At 41.8% G+C, this 25,760-nt stretch overlaps 1 protein-coding gene across 4 annotated transcripts in view; it reads right to left on the bottom strand.

Moving 5' to 3' along the window:
- Positions 1–11: 11 nt before the first annotated feature.
- LOC134619391 (NACHT, LRR and PYD domains-containing protein 3-like) overlaps positions 12–25,760 on the bottom strand; it is a 374,947-nt gene continuing 349,198 nt past the window's right edge. For 2 of the 4 annotated variants that reach the window (XM_063465212.1, XM_063465213.1), the window contains exons 8-10: positions 3,344–3,520; positions 1,019–1,192; positions 12–343 (exon numbers count right to left, since the gene is read on the bottom strand). In XM_063465212.1, coding sequence (XP_063321282.1) covers positions 334–343; positions 1,019–1,192; positions 3,344–3,520 — 361 coding nt within the window. In that variant the 3' untranslated portion in view covers positions 12–333. Of the gene's footprint in view, positions 344–1,018; positions 1,193–3,343; positions 3,521–5,263; positions 5,438–6,949; positions 8,742–8,857; positions 8,935–10,556; positions 10,707–25,760 lie in introns of those variants that run through there. The other 2 variants (XM_063465215.1, XM_063465216.1) reach the window with 2 other exon arrangements.

Genomic DNA, 25,760 nt, shown 5'->3' with positions numbered 1-25,760 from the left:
ACACCCCTGCTGTAGAAGGACAGAGCAGCAGCAGAGCAGTCCAGATACACTGATGATCCTCTGTCAGATCCAGAGGGACACACAGGGATGATGCTGGACTCTACATTGTGTCTGACAGTGGAGCTGTTCTCAGAGCAGTTCACTCTGCAGCACTGACAGTCATCTGCACTTCATTCCTCTGTCAGTCACTGCTGGATGAAGCTCTCCTCTCCACCTCCCAGTAACATGGCCCAGTCAGAGCGTCTCTACACACAAGCTGCTGCTGCTTCAACCTCTCTGGATCATCAGGACACAGCTGCTCCTCTCTCAGCACACACACCGTCCTGTTTACCATCAGCTCCGCCTGCAGAGAGAAGGAGGAAGAGCAGAGGAGATAAACGAGTGTTTCCAGAGACTCTTCATCAGCTGTCAGTCAGTGATGCAGCACATCCAGTATAAAGAGCAGCAGGGACTTCAGTGCTGGGACTGTACTAGGACTCATTGTTGCTTCACTTTTTCTAATCTTTGGATTTTTATTGAAGTTGATGAAAATGTTTTTCCCTCCTAGTTTGAGTTTGGACTTTCATTCATTAGAAGAACCTTGGTGTGTCCACTCTGAGCTCTGTAGGAACCCCAACAACAAGCCCAACAATCCAGATGGACGGTTCCAGCTGTTAACTGGAGGAATTCCATCCAAACATCTGCTCTCACTAAATTCTTCCTCACCTACAGACTGTGTTCTTCACTGCTTTAAACTTGGAAATGAATGCAGTCATTGGTCTGCGTGCTGCTTTGTTCAGAGAGCTGATTGGCTGTTGACAGCGTTTGATCAGAGCGTGTCAGCCATTACTATGGTGACCATAAAGGTCAGAAACAGGAAGTGTTTTTGTCCAATCCTGAAGCCTGTCACCATTCTCCTCTCACAGCTTCACTGAGAAGCTGCAGCTTTACAGGAAAAACTGGATCTTTGTTTCATACTGACTGTGTTTAGTACAATACTGCTGACAGCACCACCCACTCACTCCATCACTCTACTGACCACAGAGTCTCCAGTCTGTAGTCTGGACTCTGCTGAAGATCAGACAGCTGCTTCACATCTGGATCCTTCAGGTTGTTTCCTCTCAGGTCCAGCTCTCTCAGGTGGGAGGGGTTGGACTTCAGTGCTGCTGCCAGATAATCACAGCTGATCTTTGACAAACCACAGTCGCTCAATCTGTATAAAGAATGAAAGATGTAAGTTTATTAGACAAAGTGTGAGCTTGAAATCATTCAGTGTTTCATCATCTGTTCAGAGCTGAAGAAGGTTCAGAATGTAGAAGTTTAGAAAATGGAAACTCCAAACAGCTGAAGCCAACAGGAAGCAGCTTCAAACAAACACAACAAGAGAAAAAACTCTGAATGTTTCACATTAAAGTCGTACATTTATCATAAAAACAGGACAAAGACTTGAAAAAGTCGTGTTTTTCCTTCCAGGAACCACAAGGCTTCACTTTTAAAGGTGAAGTGTGAAAGAAATGGACATATTTGAAGTCCAACACCTTTTTCCAGTCACATTATTAAAGCAGACAAACTACAAGCTCATTTTCATTCCAACAAGTCATCTTCTGACCTGGACTAACAACACTGGTCTCTATGTGCAGCTGGCTGTGAGACCAGTGCTCAGGGAGCGTCTACAAAGTGCAACACTGAAAGAACATCACACACTCATTTGCTTCCAGCACTTTCACAAAAACATCTACTGTCATTATTGTCACCAAACTCTGTGGATCCTTTATTGCAAATTCAAATGGGATCAAATGGTCAGACAAAACAGGGTTATGAGGAAATATGATGAAATGTTGTGTATTAGCAGCAAGTTATTGAATCATTTTCCTCAGAAACCAAACAAAATGACTGACAAACATGTTTTTACAAACTCAGTGTTGGACTTGGATCAGCAGGATAAGCTGATGTTTAAAGGCATTTGAGTCTCGCTGTATGAGAGTCCAGTTATTCCTCAATATTTATGGATGATGTTCTTTCAGTGTTGCACTTTGTAGACGCTCCCTGAGCCTCACAGCCAGCTGCACATGGACCAGCTGACATTACCCAGCATTAGAGGCGGCTGTAAAAAAATGGATTTTCCTATTTAAATGGTTTTAATTTGAATAAAGCGATGTTGATTCATTCAGTCCTGAATGGATTTTTAATATAAATGTATTTTGCCAGAATCTCAGGTTAAAGCTCCCAAAAGTATTTCAACAACAAGCAAACAGATAAAACAGTAAATGAGAGCAGCTAAACACACAAAGATGGAAACACAGAGCGTGGATCGTTCACTCGACGGCACGTACACGGACACGCCGTCGGGGCTGAAAGTGGACAGCTCACAGATCCTGAAGCTGCAGGTTTCATCTGTCTCCAACCAAAACTGAGTGAACCAGCAGCAAAAGAAGATCCAAACTACGCTTTACGTTTGATGAACATGGTCATGAATTCTCTCTGACTTTGACCTTTACTTCCTGCACAGCTCTCTCTCTCTCAGTGTACTTCAAGAACAGTTTACCTTCAAAAATCTGTTTTCTGCATTATTCACTGCTTATTACGCACCAGTCTGCTGTTGTGTTCACTGCTGTCGGCCTCCGAAAACAAAGCCTCATTTCTGCTGTTCAATACTGAAGAAATTGAAACCTTTTAAAATGATGACAGATTACAAACTCTCAGCTGTGTCTGTAATCAAACCTCTGTAACTTTGCTTCACTTCAGCAGCATCAGCTCATGTTCACATGTTGATTCATGGTTTGCTTCAGTTTTTGATCGACTGCAGAATATTTTGAAGGTTTTCTGCTATAAAAAGCCAGAAGAGGAAAATCTGCTTCATGTGTTTCTGTTTGATCCTCAGTGACTTTGACACAAAGGCCTCTGCTGTGATGATCACACCTCTGATCAAGTCTCACAGTGTTTGTTTTTATACATATGGATATCTGCTGATAAATGATCAGAATTAGAATATTTCCCACTGTCTGCTGTGTGCCGTGACCTTTGACCTGCTAAAGACAGTCAGCTGTGGATTATTCATTGTTGTGTCTGATACTTAGAACTGTGAGGAAGAACACTACACAGTTAATCAGGGTCCCCTCTCTCTGAATCAGGAAAGGTGGGCAGGCCGCGTGTGGGCCGCGGGCCATACGTTGAGTCTCACTGTTTGAAATGTGAACATTGTTCTGCTGCAGTCAATGGACTAAACCAGAGAAGAAGAAAACAGACTTTACCATGAAGATCCTCAGTGTGGATCAGTATAATATCAGCCTGATGTCTGCAGTTTAGTGTCAGCACAACTTTCACATCATATTCATCTCAGCACAACTAAAACATGCTGACTGACCTCAGAGCTTCAAGTCCACATCCTGGACTCTCCAGGAAACCACACAGATGCTTCACTCCTGAATCCTGCAGCTTGTAGTTGTTACTCAGGTCCAGCTCTCTCAGATGGGAGGGGTTGGACTTCAGTGCTGCTGCCAGATAATCACAGCTGATCTTTGACAAACCACAGTCCCACAATCTGTATAAAGAATGAAAGATGTAAGTTTATTAGACAAAGTGTGAGCTTGAAATCATTCAGTGTTTCATCATCTGTTCAGAGCTGAAGAAGGTTCAGAATGTAGAAGTTTAGAAAATGGAAACTCCAAACAGCTGAAGCCAACAGGAAGCAGCTTCAAGCAAACACAACAAGAGAAAAAACTCTGAATGTTTCACATTAAAGTCGTACATTTATCATAAAAACAGGACAAAGACTTGAAAAAGTCGTGTTTTTCCTTCCAGGAACCACAAGGCTTCACTTTTAAAGGTGAAGTGTGAAAGAAATGGACATATTTGAAGTCCAACACCTTTTTCCAGTCACATGATTAAAGCAGACAAACTACAAGCTCATTTTCATTCCAACAAGTCATCTTCTGACCTGGACTAACAACACTGGTCTCTATGTGCAGCTGGCTGTGAGACCAGTGCTCAGGGAGCGTCTACAAAGTGCAACACTGAAAGAACATCACACACTCATTTGCTTCCATCATCCAACCTGAAGAGGAAACAGAGACGGCTCCCCTTCAAAGTAAAAGCTGCTCCTTTTGGACACAGTATCAAAGAAAGTCTACAGTATAACATAGAAAAGACAGAACAAAGCTTGGGTTGTTTTTAAATTGTGCAGAAATGAAACTACACTAAGCTCAATTATGTGACAGACATTTCATCCCATGTCAGTTTGGCCTCATCCTGGGCCGGATTATCCAGCACACACTCTGACCACAGGCCCAGGGGCCACGCACAGCTGGGCTCCATCCAAGAGACAGGAAACAAAACAACACAATAATAAAAAAGCACCATGTGATCTTCTTACAGTTTAGCTCTTCAAGCCAAACATAGTAAAAACATGAGCACATTTGTTTCCTGATAAAATGATGTGACAGGTAGAACAGAGTAAAGTGGTGGTGTTACAGCCTTTCTCCCCTCTGCTGCCGAGGCTGTTAGTCTCTCCCAAACTCAGCTACAGGACTTCAAATGAATGAAAGCAGCAGAAGTGGCTTTACAAATGAAAGAGGAAGAGGAGAAGAAGAGGAGAGAGAGGCCACCCTGACCATCACTCCAGCTGAAAACATCACACTTCCATTAAAGTTGGTGAGAAAATGTTGAGCAGGATGAGCTGCTGGCTAATCTGGAGGCTGTAGCAGCAGCTCACAGTCACCGTGGATTTCCACTCATGAAAAAGCTCTGGCTGCTTCATTTCTCATCTCATATCAGAGACTTTAGTGAAGCTGTGCTGTGATGCTTCCATATTCCAGTGAGGCCTCCAGAATGATTTCAGCTGTTCTGTACACACTGTGTGCCCTGTATGGCTCAAAGTCTCTGCAGCCTGTTTTTATCTGCTATCATCAGATCTTCATCATCCTCATTCACATCCCTCACACACTCTACAGCCTCATCAGCACTGACTTCATCTTCACTGACTGATGGAGCACAACATGAACCTGTGGAGGCTGAAACACTGTCCTGTCAAACATCTCCCCGTCACCACTCCACTTCTGTCGGCCTTTAAATGAATCCTGCTCAAGTCTGTCACTTCTGTTTGGAGCCAAAAGGAAAAACTGTTGTTCAGTCGTTTGGAAAGACACAACATTTCTGAAAGCACTCAAACTTCTTCACATTTGTCTTCAGACACATCCTGAACATTTAGGAACTAAAGAAAGTTTCAAACATCAATCAAAGACCTGAAATATAGAAAAACAACAACAGCCGCAGTCAGTGAACTCACCTCAGAGTCTCCAGCTGACAGTTTGGACTCTCCAGTCCAGCACACAGAAGCTTCATCCCTGAATCCTGCAGGTTGTTCCAACTCATGTCCAGCTCTGTCAGATGGGAGGGGTTGGACTTCAGAGCTGAGGTCACAACTTCACAGTGAGACTCTGACAGTCCACACCGAGTCAGTCTGTGATGATAGAAAATATCAAATTTGTTATTATAAAAGCAGAAAATCTGCATTATAAACACAGACTGAATGTATATGAAGACAAAACAGAGTGAGGTCATAATCTGATGAATCTGCTCTTCACATCTGTGCTTCAGCTCCTCTTACTGTGTTTGACATGACACAACGATTGAGTCTCTCTCAGACCTGCAGACTTTTAATGAGAATCTTTGTTTGGCTTTAATCTGCAGATGAAGGAGGAAGACGGTGTCACATTTAGGCTTCCATAATGTCCACAGTCTGTCACTGAGATCTGATCCAGAGTCAGAGTGAAGACACACATTTGGACTGTTTCCTGTTTTGACTCCAGAACATTTTGAATGAGTTCAGCTCAGTGAAGAGTTCCAGCTGGAAAGATGATCTCTGTTTGCTACCTGCTGCTGTCAGGTACGACTGTTCACGTCCACACGCAGGAAAAACCTGCTGACTGTTACCAAACGGAGCAGAAATCTCATCACTGGACAATAATGATGAATGAACTCAGAGCTGCTGATATCAGATCTGATTTCAGGGGAACTAAACACAGAAATGATTGGCTCATTTTAGCTTTCTGAGCCATTATCTGCTGGTGTGTCGCTAGTTGGCAGAAAATGATTTGTATTCCTGTTCAGGGCTTCAGTGTTTATGAGTCCAGATCCAGGTGACAGCAAGTCAAAATGATGTTACCTGTCTGTGTCCAGCAGCAGCTGTATTCACTTTGAATATTGTTATAAGCTGACATGGATCAGTTTGTCTTTGATTGGTTTGTAAATGTCACTGTTTCCATTGGACCTGAGTGACGGTACAAAGACAGAGAGGGAGAGAAAGGAGAGAGAGGATGGAGACAGCAAAGAGAGAGCAAACACAAACAGGTGAGAGTGGACAGGTGACCAAGGTCAGCAACCAATCAGAGAGCTTCTGTTTGACCCACAGTCACTGATGATGACTGCACATAACCAAGCAGTGTGTTACTCTGATATCAAATATGGATCCTGCTCTTATAATAATGATCATCAGATGATATTATTGTGTTATTTTGTAGCTGAATACGATGTTTGTGTGATTATCAGTGAAAGAAGCAGTGAGGAGGATGGAGAGAGAGAGAGGACAGAGGGTGAAGTTAGAAACACTAAAAGGATTTTTCATGGATTTCATGGATGATTTGAGTGATTTCCAGCAGGACACTTAAACATGTCAGTGGACGTCCTAAAGAACATATTCACTGATATGAAACGTGTCATTGAACAGTATTAATATCAGTGGAAACATGGTGGAAACAGCTGTGACTGCATGGATGTGACACACTTCAAATCTGTTCTCCACTCTTGGATTTGGGATCCATGGAGCTGCTGCTGAGTCTGTACAATAAAGGATGGTGTGGAAGGTTGCAGCGTACGGACACAAACACTTTGTGGTTACAATCTGATTTTATTTTCAAAATTAAACTACTAACCTACACTGATCAATGATGTTAATGATCACATCTGGACTCACCCAGCCTTTCTGCAGTTCCTCACAGCTGGAATCAGTCTCTGTCGTCCATGCTCTGATGTGTTGTACTTCTGCAGGTCCAACTCATCCAGAACCTCCTCTGACATCTGCAGCATGAAGGCCAGAGCTGAGCACTGGATCTCAGAGAGTTCCTTCTCTGATCTGTTCTCTGACTTCAGGAAATCTTGGATCTCCTGATGTACTGAGAGGTGGTTCATCTCCATCAGACAGTGGAAGATGTTGATGCTTCTGTCAGGAGAGATTTCATATCTGTTCATCTTCTTCAGGTTGTTGATGACTCTCTGGATGGTTCCTGGACCGTTCTCTGTCTGACCCAGCAGACCTACTAAGAGTCTCTGGTTGGACTCCAGACAGAGGCCATGAAGGAAGCGAACAAACAGGTCCAGGTGGCCATTTTTACTCCGGAGGGATTTCTCCATGGCTCGGTTCAGGAAATGATTTAGAGAGGACTCGTAGTAATTTTCTCCCAAAAAGTTCTTCAGCACCTCTGTCTTCCTGTTGGTGTGACAGTGGAACATGTAGACAGCAGCCAGAAACTCCTGAATGCTCAGATGAACAAAGCAGTAGACTGGTTTCTGGAAGATCACACACTCTCTTTTGAAGATCTCTGTACAAACTCCTGAGTACACCGAGGCCTCTGTCACATCCAGACCACACTGCTCCAGGTCTTCTTGGTAGAACATGATGTTTCCTTTCTCCAGATGTTCAAACGCCAGCCTCCCCAGCTTCAGAAGAACTTCCCTGTCAGCCTCCGTCAGCTCCTGTGGACTCGTCTCATGTCCCTCATGGTACTTGTTCTTCTTCCTCTTTGTCTGAACCAGCAGGAAGTGTGAGTACATGTCAGTCAGGGTCTTGGGCAGCTCTCCTCTCTGCTCTGTAGTCAACATGTGCTCCAGAACTGTAGCAGTGATCCAGCAGAAGACTGGGATACTACACATGATGTGGAGGCTCCTGGATGTCTTCATGTGGGAGATGATTCTGCTGGACAGCTCTTCATCACTGAATCTCCTCCTGAAGTACTCCTCCTTCTGGGCGTCAGTGAAGCCTCGTACTTCTGTTAGCCTGTCAACACATGTAGGAGGGATCTGATTGGCTGCTGCAGGTCGGGAAGTTATCCAGACGAGAGCCGAGGGAAGCAGATTCCCCTGGATGAGGTTTGTCAGCAGCTGGCTGACTGATGACTTCTGTGTGACATCAGACAGCAGCTTCCTGTTGGTGAAATCCAATGAAAGTCTGCTTTCATCCAGGCCGTCAAAGATGAACAAAAGCTGAGAGACAGCCAGCTTCTCTGCTGTGACCTTCTGTAATGTTGGATGGAAAACATGGAGCAGCTCCAGAAGACTGTACTGCTCATCTCTGATCAGGTTCAGCTCCCTGAATGAAAGCAGAACCACCACACTGACATGTTGGTTCTCCAAGCCCTCTGCCCAGTCCAGAGTGAACTTCTGCACTGAGAAGGTTTTTCCAACACCAGCCACGCCGTTGGTCAGAACCACTCTGATGGGTCTCTGTTGGTCAGGTAAGGCTTTAAAGATGTCCTGGCACCTGATTGGAGCGTCATGGAGGGCGTCCATCTTGGAAGCTGTCTCCAGCTGCCTCACCTCATGTTGGGTATGAACCTCTTCACTCTGTCCCTCTGTGATGTAGAGCTCAGTGTAGATCCCGTTGAGGAGGGTTCTACTTCCTGTTTCATCACTTCCTTCAGTCACACGTTCACATCTCCTCCTCAGACTGATCTTATGTTCATCTAAAACCTCCTGCAGACCAACATCTGCTGAAAGAAAGAAAAACAATGAGACTAAAGAGAAAGAAAACTCTTCAATGTCTGAACAACACAAGAAGTCCAGTTTTCAGAAATGAGTCCATCAGCAGACAGATGTTCAGTCTTACTTTGTACACAGCTGCTCTGACTGGCTGTCTGCAGTCCAGCTCTGCTTCTGGATCTTTCTCCACACTGTGCAGAAGCTCTGATGGTGACACAGAAAAGTCAAAGTGGAGATACTTCTGTACACCTTTGATTAGACTCATTATAAAAAGGAAAACAAAGTTTGAACACAGTCATGTTTCCAGTTCACTGACTTACATTTATTCCATGGACACTCACTCTAACCTGAACCACAGCTACAACCCAACATTGTTGAGGCCTCATCTCCTCCTTTCCTGACTGTAGAGCTTAAATATGCAACAACCAACAAATAAAAGAATTTGGTTCATTTCAAAGAAATTCACACGGTGACCAAGTAAAGTAACCGTAGTAAAGGAGACAACATCCCGTTGATGGTGGGATTATTTGAAAGATTTGCTTTAGTCACGTCACCAAATGCAGTTGAACCACCCGTGGATCCATGTTTGACCATCTACCACTCTGAGCTCTGCTTTTAATCATTTTATTATTATCATCATTCATTCATTCATTCTTTGGAGGGGGGCTATTTCCTAATGCCGCCCTAATAAGGTGATGTTCAAGGGGAAATATAACAGAAACTCTTTCAGTGTTATTCATGAATAAATTAACAGATAAACTGTGAAGAAGAAGAAAACTGAGATTTAAAGGAGAGAGTGAGAAACTTGATCATCCATCCTCATAATCCATGTTTATCAGTATCTGCTGTGACCATCCTGCAGTAATAACTACAAGTCTACATTTCTGTGACTGTTGATCAATCACAGCAGGAATCTGAGCTCATCTCTGCACACAGAGCAGCTTCAGCTCTGGGATAAACTGCTCGCTTCACGTCCTTCTCAGCTCACAGACACTCATCCTGATATTTTCCTTTAACATTTGATGGTATAATTCATCTGAGTTTACACTTTATCTGCATAAATACAGAAAAACAGGCCCAAACACCATAAACCATCAGTTTCACCATGTAGAATATATTGTTGTTTCCTTGCTTTTCATTCAGAGAAAAACTCTGATTTTGATTTTCTCTGTTCTCTTTGCCACAGCCCATCCCAGCAGCAGCTGAAGCAGCTGACTGTCACAACACTGAATAACCTGGCTGGCACACATGTTAATGTTAGCCATTTAAATATTAGCAGTTAGCTGAGGCCACAAGAAGAAGAAGCCCTAGAAGAACAATGGATGATAAGATTAGATTTTCAAGACTAGGCAGAGACGTGTTTTCCTTACTGTCTCTGTTTTTGTCTCACTATATAATGTTGTACAGCCCATTTGAGGGTTATCCTCTCTGTGAACCAGATGCTTGATTTCACACAGAGGTCCACCAACTGAATTTGATCAATTATGGAACGATTTACCTCGACAGGCTCCTTCACTCGCTGCTTTTAAACCTCCTTTCAAACACACTTTTACTCCCTGACCTTTGACCCAGTGTGACATGTTGACTCACTACCTCAGACAGCTTAAAAATAGTCTTTTTGTTTTTTGGTGCTGCCTAAAAGAACCGTAAAATATCTGTCCTATATACAGTTATGTTCGTATATTTTTGTACTACATCAGGAAACTCAAAAATATAGTTTGTAATATTTTAATCCTTATTTTTAAAACTGTTTTTGTCATTTTTCTTCTCCCATTGCATCAAAAATCATTATTTACACTGAATAAATGAGTCAGCAGCTCTCTTACATTGTTGCTGCAGGTTCATTACTGAACTGTCGAGGTTCTCCTTTGGACCAGTCACTCCTCACAGACACACAGCTGGATGCTGCAGATCCTGCTCCATCCTCTTCCTCCATCTTCTTGATGTCAGGGTGGAGTTAGTCTGAGAGGCAAACACACACACTCAGAGGTGCTGTTGTACTGGAAGCATCACACTGACGGCATCACTCTTTTGTGCACCCGTGCAGTGGGTCAGCCTAATGCGCTATTAATCCTTGCGGCGGATAAGACCTATGCGCTTCTCTTTTGTGCACCCGTGCAGTGGGTCAGCCTAATGCGCTATTAATCCTTGCGGCGGATAAGACCTATGCGCTTCTCTTTTGTGCACCCGTGCAGTGGGTCAGCCTAATGCGCTATTAATCCTTGCGGCGGATAAGACCTATGCGCTTCTCTTTTGTGCACCCGTGCAGTGGGTCAGCCTAATGCGCTATTAATCCTTGCGGCGGATAAGACCTATGCGCTTCTCTTTTCAAACCCTTGCGGCGGGTTAGACCTAAAAAGTGTTTTCTCACCCTCAGTCGTCTTTTGCTGGTTGTTCAGGTCATCTGGCTGGACCCCAACGTCGTGGACCAGGCCCGGCCTGGATACGAATTTACGCCCAGGGCTTTCACCTCTACCTGGAGAGGGCTGTCGACAGACTTCAGTTCTGGCTTTTCCACGACGTCAGGATGCAGCAATCAGACCTTATTGGAGTCACAGAAACGTGTCTGGTGTTTCCATCTCTAGGCTCGAAGGACCAATTTAAATGACAGAGGATTTCTTTAAATCACCCTGCCGTTCTTCAGCTGAGACGTCTTAGTTAGAAAACACACAAACACTGCAGTGCCATTTTTACTCGCGAGGGCAGCCATGGACGCACGACCTGCCAACCGCGACTGTCTGCGACCTTTATTTATACAAGATTGTCTGTATGTGTGTGTGTGTTGTGTGTGTGTGTATGTGTGTGTGTTACATAGATAACATCACTTCAGTAGCGGGACTTCCCCTTTTCTACATCTGTATGTTCAGAACAACAGGATGCGATTAGTATCTGCAGAAGTTTAGCACACAGGTTTCTAGGCAAAAGGTCGTGTATAAATATGCTTAACTGATAAATATAAAGAATACATTTCATGTAACTGATCAAAACATAATTATCTTCTGACATCCGGCCCTGTTTATCAGAGAAATGAAATGTACAATTTATCAGTGAGTAACTACTTGTTTTTCACATTTTCAGTTACTACATCATTAGTTACATTTCATCTTCATGAAACCAATAGGAAAGGAAACCTTATGATCTTCAATGATTCCAGTACATTTGCATATGCTGTGAATGATAAACTTATCATCTGTGAGATTGCAACTTTTAAACAAGGAATAACTCAAATAAAGAAAACAAAATAAAATCAGGAAGAGTCCAACGACAATCAACAGTCTCTATAGCATCTGAAGCCATGTTTAAAGAATGTACATTATCTGGTACGTAGGTGCAGCATGTGGCGTTTGTGTTGAATAAAACACAATCCTCCTTTATCAGCCAAAATCATGTGCAGTGCTACACGATGATGCATTACAGCAATTCTGAGAGCGGCTATTTCTTGATGTTTTCCCTCGGTGACCTTGCAGGATGCTTTGAGAAACAAGCCAAATCTATAGTCCAGTATCTCACTTCTGAGAGCATGTTTTCCAACTCCTGCCCACAGGAAGAGTGAGTTGAGTACCTTTTGTCCAATTGTCCAGAGTTTGAATTCTTCAGGTACATCGGTTTCCCAGGTTGAGTCATGTGGTCTGACTGTTGAAGTTGAGCGTTTCTTCCTGGATCAGGATGACGATGTTGTTGTTGTGCACTTTACAAAAGTCACTCTGAAGGTGGTCGGAGATCAGAATTAGTGCACCTGTTCCAGGGTGTTTCCCATATATGGTTGTGTTAATGTGCTCGGCATGTGCGAGCAGACGTAACTCTGTGGTTTTGTTAAACACATATCTGTATCAGGCATTTTTCATCCATAGATGGATGTGATCTTGTGTCATGTCCATTAGGTATAAGTTGTCATACGTCCATCTTCTCTTTCTTTCTCGTGGCTCGGCTGCTGTTGGCATCAGCTGGGGTCCTGTAAGGGTGAGCCTTGTAGTCAAGGTAACCACCAGGGTTCCCCTTCACACCTACACCTGGCTGCCTAAAGTTGATCGGATAGAGAGCGGAGTGCGGGCTTACCCCACGGGGGCCCAAGAATTGCACTTACCACCCTCACCCCCGAAACAACCAGGCATAGGCGCTTCCTCCTTGGTGTCGGGGCTTCCCGGGACCTCAACCTTTTTGCAGTGGCTCTGATGTATCCCAGATGGTCTCTCTGCAATTTTACAGGCTATGGGTGTTGTCAATAGCACTTGGTTTCAACCTGCAAGAGACTGGAGAGTCTTACGGCAGTTTATTGTTCAAAACAATATCCTTATTTTCTAGTAGTTTTGCCATCCATTCTGCCAGAGCTGTCTCTCCGACAGATTTTTCTAAGGGTCACTTTTTGCAACTGAGATTGCATCTGCTTTTTACACTAGATAAATCTCTGGCCATTTTGTGAATAGATCTATAATCACTAGAGTATAAAAGTGTGTATTAAGGACCTGGACTATCCGCCCTGAGGACACATGGGTCACCCCGTGTGTCACTAATGCTGCTGTTCTGCACAGGGACATAGGGATTTAGGAAGTATTGGTCTTCCTTCACAAGTCATTAAATCATCTTTTAGTTGTGCTCCACACTTCTAACCATTTCTTCTGTTCTATGGTTGGTGCTGCTTTCTGTCCATCCTTAAGAACATCAAGTGGTATTTGCATAGAGGATGCAGACATTAATATGTCTACAGTTCGTTGTGCGGCCAATTTAGCACATATGACTGCTTTGAGTTCTGCACTCTGAGCGGAGTATGAGGATGTTAGTGGTTTCACTTTTTATGACTATTTTTAGACGCTGAGCCGGGTTGTGGTGTGCTGTAAATGTCAGCACGTGGCTTTGTCTCCTCATCTAATTCTCGCATACAGCAGTGTGGATGACCTTCTTCGGGTGAGGCCAAAAGTGTGCTCGGGTTCAAATGACCACACTTCTGGATTCTAATGTGAGATTGTGACAACAAGATTCCAACATACGACAGTTGTCTTGCACGTGTGAGGCAGGACAAATTGGCTTGGAGTAAAACTGAAGCTACTGCTGTCAAAACTGCTTTCATGTAAGTAGAAAGGGTTACCATAGTCAGGCAATGCTAAAACTATATTTGTCCATAATGCTAGTTTCAAGTTACTGTATGCTTCTTTTTCTCCATTGTAGATGCAACACTACATCTTTATTTAAAGCATTTTAGGTCATTTCTATTTTTTTCCAACGAATTCACACATCTCACACATCTTACATATTTCAAACTTTTAAGTTAGAAAAGAAAACTAGGCATTGTCTACAGCTCATAGCTCACAGCTCCAAAACTAGGTATTAGTAAGTCATATGCCTAATCATTATGTGTCACTGTGATCCACAAGTATGATCACAAAGTTATTTTTCAAACCAACAAAACAAACAAACAAAAACAAAAACAAATTGCCGATGTCATTAAGGCTTTACACACGAGTCAGGACGCAAAAAGAAAAAAGTTGCTGCCAGTAACAAAGCAGAAATGTGAGGAAAAAATCTGAGCTCACAGCTGCATGTGTGAGCTTTTAATATGCAGCTTCTGCTCTAAAAGACAAATGAAATAAAAATAAAAAGTGTGTAACTTGCTCATTAGCTTAGTAGTGTCCACATATTTATTTCTGCTTCTCAAACCTGTAGCTTCAGCTGTTGTATACAGGGTTTGGCTTAGTAGTTGTTAGTATAGGATTGCTCTTCATCACAACAAAGTCTCATCTAGGATGACAGGTTTACAAGCAGGTCAAGTGTCTCTATGCACTTGATTAGATTAGGTATTTTCCTTATTTTCTTCATCTCATATATCATTGTACTGAGTTTGAGCAAACCTTAAGCTTGAATCAGACTACTTTTAACAATTATCCACCTCACATCATAACTGACTGAGGTGCCTCTTATTATTTAATATTAATATTATTAATGTTATTTTTTTATAACAGCAATAGTACATTACAATATTTATTAGTATATTAGAACATACTACTATACTACTAATATACACAAATTATCATTTTATATTTTATTATGTGTCCATCCAGGGCTTGGGGGTGATCTGCAGTTTCACCCCCTCCCAAGCTGGAGACATCTACCTTCTCACACTGTCCTTGGCTGAACAATGACGCAGCCTTAATATACCTTATGCATCTCTCTATTTTATTTTAAAATGTTTTCGTGTGAATTATCTACTTTCATTCATTCTATTCATTCTGAGCATGGTTATTTAACCAATTTTGTTTCATTTGGTAATGCCAATTTAAAGGTTGCTATGCTCCCTATTATTAGTTTGAATATAGTAGAGATAAGCTCTAATTTGATTTAAACTTTTGTTTATTCCACTTTATTCCTAAGAGTATTTATATATATATATATATTCAGTTGGGTCTGTATCCAACCCTTTTTAAGCTTCTACTTTGATTTCCAATCTGTAATTTAACCAGGGATTATTAAGTACTTCCTAGTCTGAACTGCTTCTTTGTTTCTTACAGTCACGTACAAAATGTCCCTCTTTTCCACATCTCCAGTATGCAGTTTTAAAGCTATTTTTTGGTGTGTGTATAGGCCTACCTCTACCTCTTGCTGTTCCACTAAGCATTCCTCTTGCGAGAGTTTTCCTTTCTTTTTTAAGTTTTTTGTTTCTGCTATTTCTTGCAAAAGAGCTTCTTTCAACTGTGTAAGTGTTGAGGGGCTGCATTTCCCTTCCCAAGTGGGACATTTTGTTTTCTTAGGATTTCTCCATCTACAAGCACTGATTTGTCCGGCGCCTGGACATTTCTTTTCTAACCACTGCTCGTCAGCAGTGAGTTTTGTGGGCTGATTCCCCATTGTTACAACACAACTGCAGAGCTTTCTCTGGTATGAGACTCAGGAGTGGTTGCTGACACGCCCTTCTACTCCGGGACTACTTCCGCGGAACGGTGTCAGTTTTACGGGACAGAATCCAACCTACTTTTCCTTTGTCACCAGTACTTCAGCGTCTTACAGCAAATAAAACAACAATAGCAACTGGAAGCAACTCAGCAGCGTATTGTGCTGTAAAATTAGTTTACCTCCAACAGACAGAAAAATGACATACAGAAAACACATATATTCACTCTTGTTTCTTTACGCGCGCGGGTCCTTGCGGCGGACCAGGCCAGTTTTAACTTTTGTGCACCCGTGCAGTGGGTCAGCCTAATGCGCTATTAATCCTTGCGGCGGATAAGACCTATGCGCTTCTCTTTTGTGCACCCGTGCAGTGGGTCAGCCTAATGCGCTATTAATCCTTGCGGCGGATAAGACCTATGCGCTTCTCTTTTGTGCACCCGTGCAGTGGGTCAGCCTAATGCGCTATTAATCCTTGCGGCGGATAAGACCTATGCGCTTCTCTTTTCAAACCCTTGCGGCGGGTTAGACCTAAAAAGTGTTTTCTCACCCTCAGTCGTCTTTTGCTGGTTGTTCAGGTCATCTGGCTGGACCCCAATGTCGTGGACCAGGCCCGGCCTGGATACGAATTTACGCCCAGGGCTTTCACCTCTACCTGGAGAGGGCTGTCGACAGACTTCAGTTCTGGCTTTTCCACGACGTCAGGATGCAGCAATCAGACCTTATTGGAGTCACAGAAACGTGTCTGGTGTTTCCATCTCTAGGCTCGAAGGACCAATTTAAATGACAGGGGATTTCTTTAAATCACCCTGCCGTTCTTCAGCTGAGACGTCTTAGTTAGAAAACACACAAACACTGCAGTGCCATTTTTACTCGCGAGGGCAGCCATGGACGCACGACCTGCCAACCGCGACTGTCTGCGACCTTTATTTATACAAGATTGTCTGTATGTGTGTGTGTGTTGTGTGTGTGTGTATGTGTGTGTGTTACATAGATAACATCACTTCAGTAGCGGGATTTCCCCTTTTCTACATCTGTATGTTCAGAACAACAGGATGCGATTAGTATCTGCAGAAGTTTAGCACACAGGTTTCTAGGCAAAAGGTCGTGTATAAATATGCTTAACTGATAAATATAAAGAATACATTTCATGTAACTGATCAAAACATAATTATCTTCTGACAGTTTCTAAAGTTCTCATTGATCATTTCATGGAGTTTCTGTGGGAAACACTGTCCTGTGACGTATGTGTTATGGTGAGGGTCATGAGGGCTAACCAGCCCCACTCCTTACTCCTCATATTTCAGCCTGAAGCACAAGAACAGCCTCAACCGAACCAGGAGGCTGTAACCTCAAAGGGACTTCATGGTTAGAAATAAAGGTTCAATGAAATGAAGCAGATCATAAAAACATGAGTTCCAACTTTAAAAGAAGCATCCACACGATGACGGCACAGCAGAGGAGCACTTTCTCTAACACACTGATTCAGTTCCACTGACACAAGGACACACACAGGAAGGCACACACACACAAGCCTTTATAAGAAACAACACAATCATCTGCGCTTGTCAATCCAAGTCCTTAGCCCATGAGTCCGCGGTATCACACCACAGATATTCCCTTACTTTGAAAAAATAAAGACAGTTTTCAGAACAGACCTGATGTTTATGCTACAGCCTGTTTACCAATATAATCAATATCAGATATTAGAGCAACAGAAACCTCGGTGATCAGGACGCTGGGGCTGAGAACAGGAAGTGGCTCAAACGTCACAGTTTCATGACGTCAGCCTGAACTCCACTCACCGAGTTTCTGTCGCCGTTGTAGTTTTTAAAGTCCCGTGATAAAGGCGGGTCTTTCTGTGGATCCGCACGCTCATTGGCTAATAGCTCGAGATTGACACATCGTTATCCAATGAGCGTGCGGGAACTTCCGACATAAAGTTGTTTCCTTTGAAAAACCAAAGTCTGATTATTTTTGCCTCCACTGACGGAGCCTGTTGTTCCCGCCACAGAGACACAGTAATGTCAGAGCGGTGTTAACACTCACCCTGCCTCAGCACAGCTCTCACTCTCCTCCTGCTCTCTCACACTAAACGGAGGCTCAGCTAAACTCACTTCCTCTCTACTTACAGGAAACCAGCGCTCAGAGGAGCCGAGCGGCCTCACATTTCACCCACAGACACGAACAGCGTGGAATTATTTTATGTCATAAGAAGAAACATATTCATGTTAACACTCACCTACTTTCACTTTCACTGCTCCTCCCTAAACACAGAGGATGCTGGGACTTGTAGTTTTTTTCCCTTCCGGTGCGGTCTTCCTCTTTGTTTGTTTGTGTTCAAGTTATTTCGATCATGTAAACATCAACAGAACACGTGAAGCCACACAGAGTTTGTATGTCGAGGTGGGTAGGAGGTATTAAATTCTGTTCTGTTGAATTCTTTTGGAAAGAGAAAGACTTCCTACTCCGAGTGGTCAAAGCTCAAAAAATGATCTTTATTGTACATTTCGGAGAACTGCAGACACGAGCACGTACCCCAGTTCTAAAAGCATTGCCAGGCAAAATACGTATATATAGTTCTGCTATACGTCACACACAGACACACACAGTTTCGATCTAAACAACTCCTTCTGGTCTGACTAATGTGTGTTTGTGTTACTTAGTTCTTCTTCTGTCTCGTTTCCTGTATTTTATTAATATGCCTCTGCAGCTCTGCACTAAACTTCCTGTTTCTTAACTTCCCCTTACTAAAGCCTCTGTTGCTAGGTGACCTGTAACCCTCTGACCTAGTTCTTTGCCACATCTGGCCTTGGTTTATAAAAGCCTTTATTATTAAAACACATGAAACAATATAATCAGAAAATAAGCACTAAGAATATATATTTATTTTATAACCCAGTGGTTCCCAAACTTTTTTTGCTAGGCCAATTTGTTTTACAAGAAAAATGTTTTCGCCCACCTCATGCACGCACAAACACATCCTCCAACCACACACACCCATATTTTGCTCCATTGTGGTTTATTTCACACCTCAAACATTTAGGAAACAATTAAGCAAATACAAGTAAACTGCAATAAATTACAGGTAGTAATAAAATAAACTCCTAACTCTTTTACGCGTTTTCACAGCTACACGGGTATTTGTGAAAACGCAGTTGTTTCGTCCACACATAAACGGCGATTTTCTAAAACTCCTTTTTTGCGTTTACGTGCTGTGAGTACAAGAAAATAATTATTAGAATGTAATGTGTTAAATTTGCTTAGATGAGAGGGTCTAGCAGTAGATCAGATGAATAGGAAAGGATGTGTCTGTGTGTTTCAGTTTGGCTTTGCTGTAGCCCGAGAGTGTGTGTAATTGTTTAGAGATAAAGGAATTTATGGACACTGGGGGTCTGCCTGCAATAAAAGGAGACAGGAAGCTACAGTTGGGGATGCTTGTACCTTTAATAAAAGCTCATAATTGCCATAACTTAGAAGTAGGTTTGCAGGAGACTCCACCTGATGTGTAAATGTAAGACAACAGAGGCCAACGACCCAGTGGATGCTGAGTGGGGGTCTCAATATTTGTAATATGTTAACTCTGTTTTCTATGTTGTGTAGAGGAATTTGGTGTAGCTTGGGTGAGGAGATTACTTTTATGACCCCCAGGAAGTCACGTATACAGAGACACACACACACGGTGTTTTGATTGTTACGACACACCCACACCTACATACACACAGTCACTCACGTGCACTCACATAGACACACGGGTACGCGCACACACAGGCACTCACGTGCTCGTGCATACACACAGACACACAGAGTTGGCAGCCCACCATGGGGGTTTTATGATGGGGTCACTTCTATAAAGCTGGCTGTAACTAACAAAGAGGTGGAAGATCTGCAGAGGAACACCGGCCTGGCACATCTCCCCTTCTAGAAGATGCTTAAATGAAGATGAATAAAGATGAATAGAGGTTTTGTGAAAATGACTACTGAGTCCGGTGATGTCTCTGGATGCCTGAGGAATAAAAAGAACCGGGGTGAAACTGATTTTGCAACAGGACGACAAACAGGCCAGACTTTGGCTTAAAATTTGACAGCTTCACCTCTCATTCTGTCCTCATCCTGAGAAGAAGCTTAAAGGACAGTCAATCTCCTGACGAAGACAGAAGACAGACAGATCACCGTGTACTTGAAGAATTGACAGCAGGCAAAAAGACAGTGCAACTAACCTATAACACTGAAGACTCCAGCAGCAGCATGTAAGAAAACACTTGATGCAACATGCACTCTGAATTACATGCTGGGAAGAACAGTGGGATAAATAACTGTGTGAAAGCACTGGACAGCACTGGACACCGAGTTTCATATTTGCCATGCTGGGACTAATCCTGGAAGAAAAGACTGAAAAGATCAAGAGAGAAGCAATGGAGAGAAGAAACAGCTGATTTGGGCCTGTGTTGATCTGTGAGGCCACACAGCTGATTGAGCACAGGGACGAGGACGAGTGAAAGGTGAATCTGGGGTAATATAGTGAAAGCATGTGGGAACATTGGATTGAAAATTGAGACTGAACTCATGGAGGTTTAGGAATGTTCACAACATCACAACAAAGAGGTGAAAAAAAAGAAGAGAGAGATAAATAAATAAATAAACTAACAATTACATTAATGAATAGAAAACACACATATACAAATTGTTACATGTAAAATTATTTTTTGGAGAGAATCAGAAGTGAGACAATTTGAATCCACAGCTCAGTGCAAAGATGCAGGAATTAAACCTGATTATAAAACACATATGCAATGAAGAATCAGCTTACACTTAATATTGATATGAACACACAACAAACATGCAACGAAGACATGCTTACATCTATGAATGTGAAGACATAACATAAATGCGAGATTTAACATACTTAAAGCTTGAAGTGAGGAATAACTCAGGAAAGTTCCCTGACAATAGAGTGATTTTTGTGAGGAGGAAAAAGTGATTAAAAGCTTAAAGCAGTTTTAAAATAGTGAATTAGAGGTGCTTTTGTGCCAATTGAGCAAAACAAGTGATTACTTTAGGAAGAAAATAAAAATAATTGAATCATGTGGTAAGGTTTTAAATATGCATTTCTCTTGTCAGGGTAACTTATTGAGATATGACTCAGTATGCAAATGAGCTGAAATGAGTGGTGACAGAGAAGCTTCCTGTCTGGCTGTGTGTGTGAGGCTTTCAATGAAGGAAACACAGCAGTGACTGAGAAGAATTACTTGGTGAAACATACAATGGTAAAATACAGGATAATTAAATAAAGTGTTCAGGTCTGTCCAGAAGTGCAGATTTGGACAAGAAAATTAGAATTTAGTGATGATAGATTGTTATGACATCTTTAGAAAGGGCTTAATGGGAATATAAATGCTGTGCAAACTGTGCGGCTTTTAACAAGATTTTCTGTGTATTTAGCAGGTGAAATTATGTAATTTGACCTCAGATTGTCAGGACGCTGAAGAACCTGAGGCCAAGCACTGAAATATGATGTGAGGAAAATGAACAGAGGGAGTGATTTTAATTCTGATTTCAGATTATGTATTAATTAAGCCAAGAGTCGGGCAAAACCTTTGTGGCCCTGAAGTTCTAATCCCCATAACATATTGATACATTAATAAGCAAAACCTTTCTGTGATTAAGATTTTTGGGGTTGTTGTTTTAGTGATGGATTGATTCTAACAGGTTTGGGTTGTTTTCTTATTTTAATAGAGGGAGTTTTATTAAACATGGACATGTCTACAATGGGCCTTTAAAATGGTAACAGTGCACTTAGAGAACACCTGTCAGGTGATTATGTTTTGTATTGTGATGAGCTAATAATCAGCTCTCTTTTTCTCATTTTTGTTCTAAGCAGGCCTGAACGATTGAATTAACAGCGCTGTAAAATTTTCGGAAGAGCAAATATAAGGTGAGCTTTTCCAGATTACAATGGGCTGAGGAAAAGCCGACCTGTGGGAACTGATGAGTTTGAGTTCCTGTTTAAAAGGATTGGAGCGAGTCAATCCAGTTAAAGATTATAAAGAACTCTTTTTGTAAAAAATAAAACATGAATGAGCTCATGTTGCTGAGGGTGGAGCATCTGATTATTTGCGCGGGAGTCTCCACTATCAGCAATATCTGGTGTGCATGCGTGTGAGTGAATGTGTGACTGAACTGTGATGGACTGACGACGTGGACCAAAGGTTTGACTGACCTGACACTGAGACAACGACTGGACCAAGGTTAGGATGAATAAAGGTTGACAAACAATTCACCACGTAGGAGAATAGTGAGAAGGAGACTGGAAGGTTGACATAAGTTGGGAGCTGCAGACTTTTTTGGGTTGCTGATGTTTGCTTTAAGGAAATTTTGTGTTATTGACTGGGTTTAGATTATGGTAGTAAATTATATAGTGGGGACAATGCCAAATACTAAAGGGGAGAAAATGTTGGACGTTACTCATGTTACTATTAACAAAAGCAGGCCACTGTAGAAGTCAATTAAATTTTATAGAGGAAAATAACTAGAACCAAAGTAATATTTATGAGTCACATAGGGGATCGCTAGACTTTTCATATAAAAATGCAGTTATAGGATAACAAACACTTGTCCAAGCGACCAAGTTTTTTTTCCCTTTAAAACAGTAAATTATTAAAAGAGCTGGTACTGGAGAAAAACAGAAGCAAAGTAAGGAAAGCAAATTTATTTTGGTTAAGTCTGATAAATAAAATTGAAATGTACCATTACATTAAGAGGAGCAAAATGAAATCAAAATATGGAAAATTGTGTATGAAGAACACGACTGATAACTGTTCTGTCTTAAGTTTTGTTGTAACACAGATTGTATTACAAGTGGGAAAATTGAGTTTTAAAATGAAGTTAACAATAGGTTTTGTTTCTAGGCAGCTCTGAGTGGAGCCAGGGGTTTAAAAGATTTAACATGATGATTTTATTCCTGAACACAGGTTTGGAGGTCCGGAGGAAGTATACCCGAGAGGAGAATTGCTGAGGTTTTTAGAGAAATAATATGACTAACCTTTTTCTTTTAATTTTCTAAGAGTTGGTGAAGTATTTTCAGTTTCAATAGCTGGTCTTTAGCTTATTTGACACATAGAATGTGTCAAGAAGGGGATTTTGGGTTTAAATTGAAATAAGGGGCTTTAGGATCATTTTATGACCTTCTGGGTGTTTGATATTTTAGCTATGATAAAACTTACTCATAAGTAATTGCTTTTATGCTTAAACTTAATTGATTGAAAATGTTTGTTTTCTCTTTGATCTTTTATAATGATTTTCTTACGTGAAGAGATGATCTATTGTGAAAGGTGACAGAGTAGTAAAAGATAAGAGAAGAAGAGAGCTTCTTAAAATGTGTCGCTTACCCAAAAGGAATAACATTGAAGATTATATATGTATAAATGATTGTTTATACACACATTGCAATTGTGCTCATAGGAGTTGTCACTCGGTCAAGTGAAGGTCAAAAACGTCGCTCAGCGTGACTGACTGAACTGATATATTGTAGGGATGACTTTGAGTGCTGATGATGGATAAATGCCAACACGCTTACACACATAATCAGACTAATCCTTTTGATTAGAGAGTCCCGAACATGATAGGTTGAACCAAGTTTGAAGAATTAAGAGAACAATTGATGAACATAATAGGTTATGGAGGCGTAGCAGGGAAAGGTGTTTTGTTTCCTTTACAGGAGATTTCCGGACCACAGCAAGAATCACCAAGGGGGTGGTGAGAATCCAGGAAGCACCAGACCGAACGGAACCAACCAGAGAAAGGGGGACCCGAAAAAGAAGAACAGAGCACAGAGAACCACAGTTCCAGCAAATGTGTTGTTTAGGAGACTAAAAGCTCATTAGACACAGGTTAAATGTGAGCATAAAAGTAATGAAGAGTAATGAGAAGGACTTTAGTAATAGTTTGCAGGATTTCTATGTCATGTAAACTGCCCAAGAATAGTGTTAAGGCTGGATATATGTTACCCATAGAGGGGGTGAAAAACCAGGAGTAAATTTTAAATTTGAACTCTATAGAAGCTGTTTCCAAAGAGTGATAAAAGTAATGTAGGACCTTTTACCAGAAAAAGCTAATTATATTTGTTCGTAGATCACAGTAGTTATTGAGGGAATGAGTTAATTATATTAACTAATAGAATTAGGTCTGTTAAGAAATAAATATATATTGTTAATGCTTATTTGCTGATTAGATTGTTTTATGAGAGGCCAGACTTGACTAGGTCACAGGCTGACAGCAAACTGCATATTTTTACAGAATATGAAAAGCAGACAGAGAGTGAAACTAAGTTCAGATGAAGGGTGACAGGTTGCCCTGGCAACAGACCTCAGAAAGGGCAAGTTATTGCAAGCTGCACAGGAGGTTTTAGTGCACAGGCATGTTAATAAATCAGACACAAAAAAGAGGAACTAAGTAAACTGAGTGTGTGTGACGTGCAGCGGAACTATATAACCATGCTGGCTACTAATGTTTTCAGACTTGAGCTGGTGTTTCTGTGCTAAGTCTCCATTTTCCGGAAAATGTAAAATTAAGGATCATTTTTGAAGTTAGACCACTTAGAGCCGTTTCTTTCTTGGCCGTTAAGGAATACAAAGAACTGGATTTAATACCATAATATCCTATTAGAGTGATTAGAGCACGCTGTAGGTATTACAGGTACTGTGCTGCAGTGGTTTGTATCATATCTATCTAATAGACTCCAGTTTGTGCATGTAAATGGAGAGTCCTCTTCACACACTAAGGTCAATTATGGTGTTCCACAGGGTTCAGTGCTAGGACCAATTCTGTTTACATTATACATGCTTCCCTTAGGCAGCATCATTAGAAGACATAGCATAAATTTTCACTGCTATGCAGATGACACGCAGCTCTATCTATCCATGAAGCCAGGTAACACACACCAATTAGTTAAACTGCAGGAATGTCTTAAAGACATAAAGACCTGGTTGGCCGCTAACTTTCTGCTTCTTAATTCAGATAAAACTGAGGTTATTGTACTCGGCCCTGAAAATCTTAGAAATATGGTATCTAAGCAGATTCTTACTCTGGATGGCATTACCTTGGCCTCCAGTAATGCTGTGAGGAACCTTGGAGTCATTTTTGACCAGGACATGTCCTTCAACGCACATATTAAACAAATATGTAAGACTGCTTTCTTCCATTTGCGCAACATCTCTAAAGTTAGAAATATCCTGTCTCAGAGTGACGCTGAAAAACTAGTTCATGCATTTATTACTTCCAGGCTGGACTACTGTAATTCATTATTATCAGGAAGTCCTAAAAACTCCCTGAAAAGCCTTCAGTTAATCCAAAATGCTGCAGCAAGAGTCCTGACAGGGACTAGAAAGAGAGAGCAGATTTCTCCTGTATTGGCTTCCGTTCATTGGCTTCCTGTTAAAACCAGAATTCAAAATCCTGCTCCTCACATACAAGGTCTTAAATAATCAGGCCCCATCTTATCTTAATGACCTTGTAGTACCATATCATCCTATTAGAGCACTTCGCTCTCACACTGCAGGCTTACTTGTTATTCCTAGAGTATTTAAAAGTAGAATGGGAGGCAGAGCCTTCAGTTTTCAGGCCCCTCTTCTGTGGAACCAGCTTCCAGTTTGGATTCGGGAGACAGACACTATCTCTACTTTCAAGATTAGGCTTCAAACTTTCCTTTTTGCTAAAGCATATAGTTAGGGCTGGACCAGGTGACCCTGAATCCTCCCTTAGTTATGCTGCAATAGACGTAGGCTGCCGGGGATTCCCATGATGCATTGAGTTTTTCCTTTCCAGTCACCTTTCTCACTCACTATGTGTTAATAGACCTCTCTGCATTGAATCATATCTGTTATTAATCTCTGTCTCTCTTCCACAGCATGTCTTTGTCCTGTCTTCCTTCTCTCACCCCAACCGGTCGCAGCAAATGGCCCCGCCCCACACTTCTGCCTTTATATACACTTTATCCAAAATACTGGCTCACACCACCAAATCAATGCACAAAGCTGGGTCCACAAGGACATGGATGAGCGTGTGTGGAACTGAAGGAACTTGACTGACCTGCACTGAACCCTGATCTTGCTTTGTGGACTGAGTTCATTGATTTGTAGGGTGAGCCAATACATGTG

The sequence above is a fragment of the Pelmatolapia mariae genome, linkage group LG20 (assembly GCF_036321145.2).
Source record: "Pelmatolapia mariae isolate MD_Pm_ZW linkage group LG20, Pm_UMD_F_2, whole genome shotgun sequence".
Lineage (NCBI taxonomy): Eukaryota > Metazoa > Chordata > Actinopteri > Cichliformes > Cichlidae > Pelmatolapia > Pelmatolapia mariae.
This window is presented reverse-complemented; position numbering and strand designations above follow the sequence as displayed.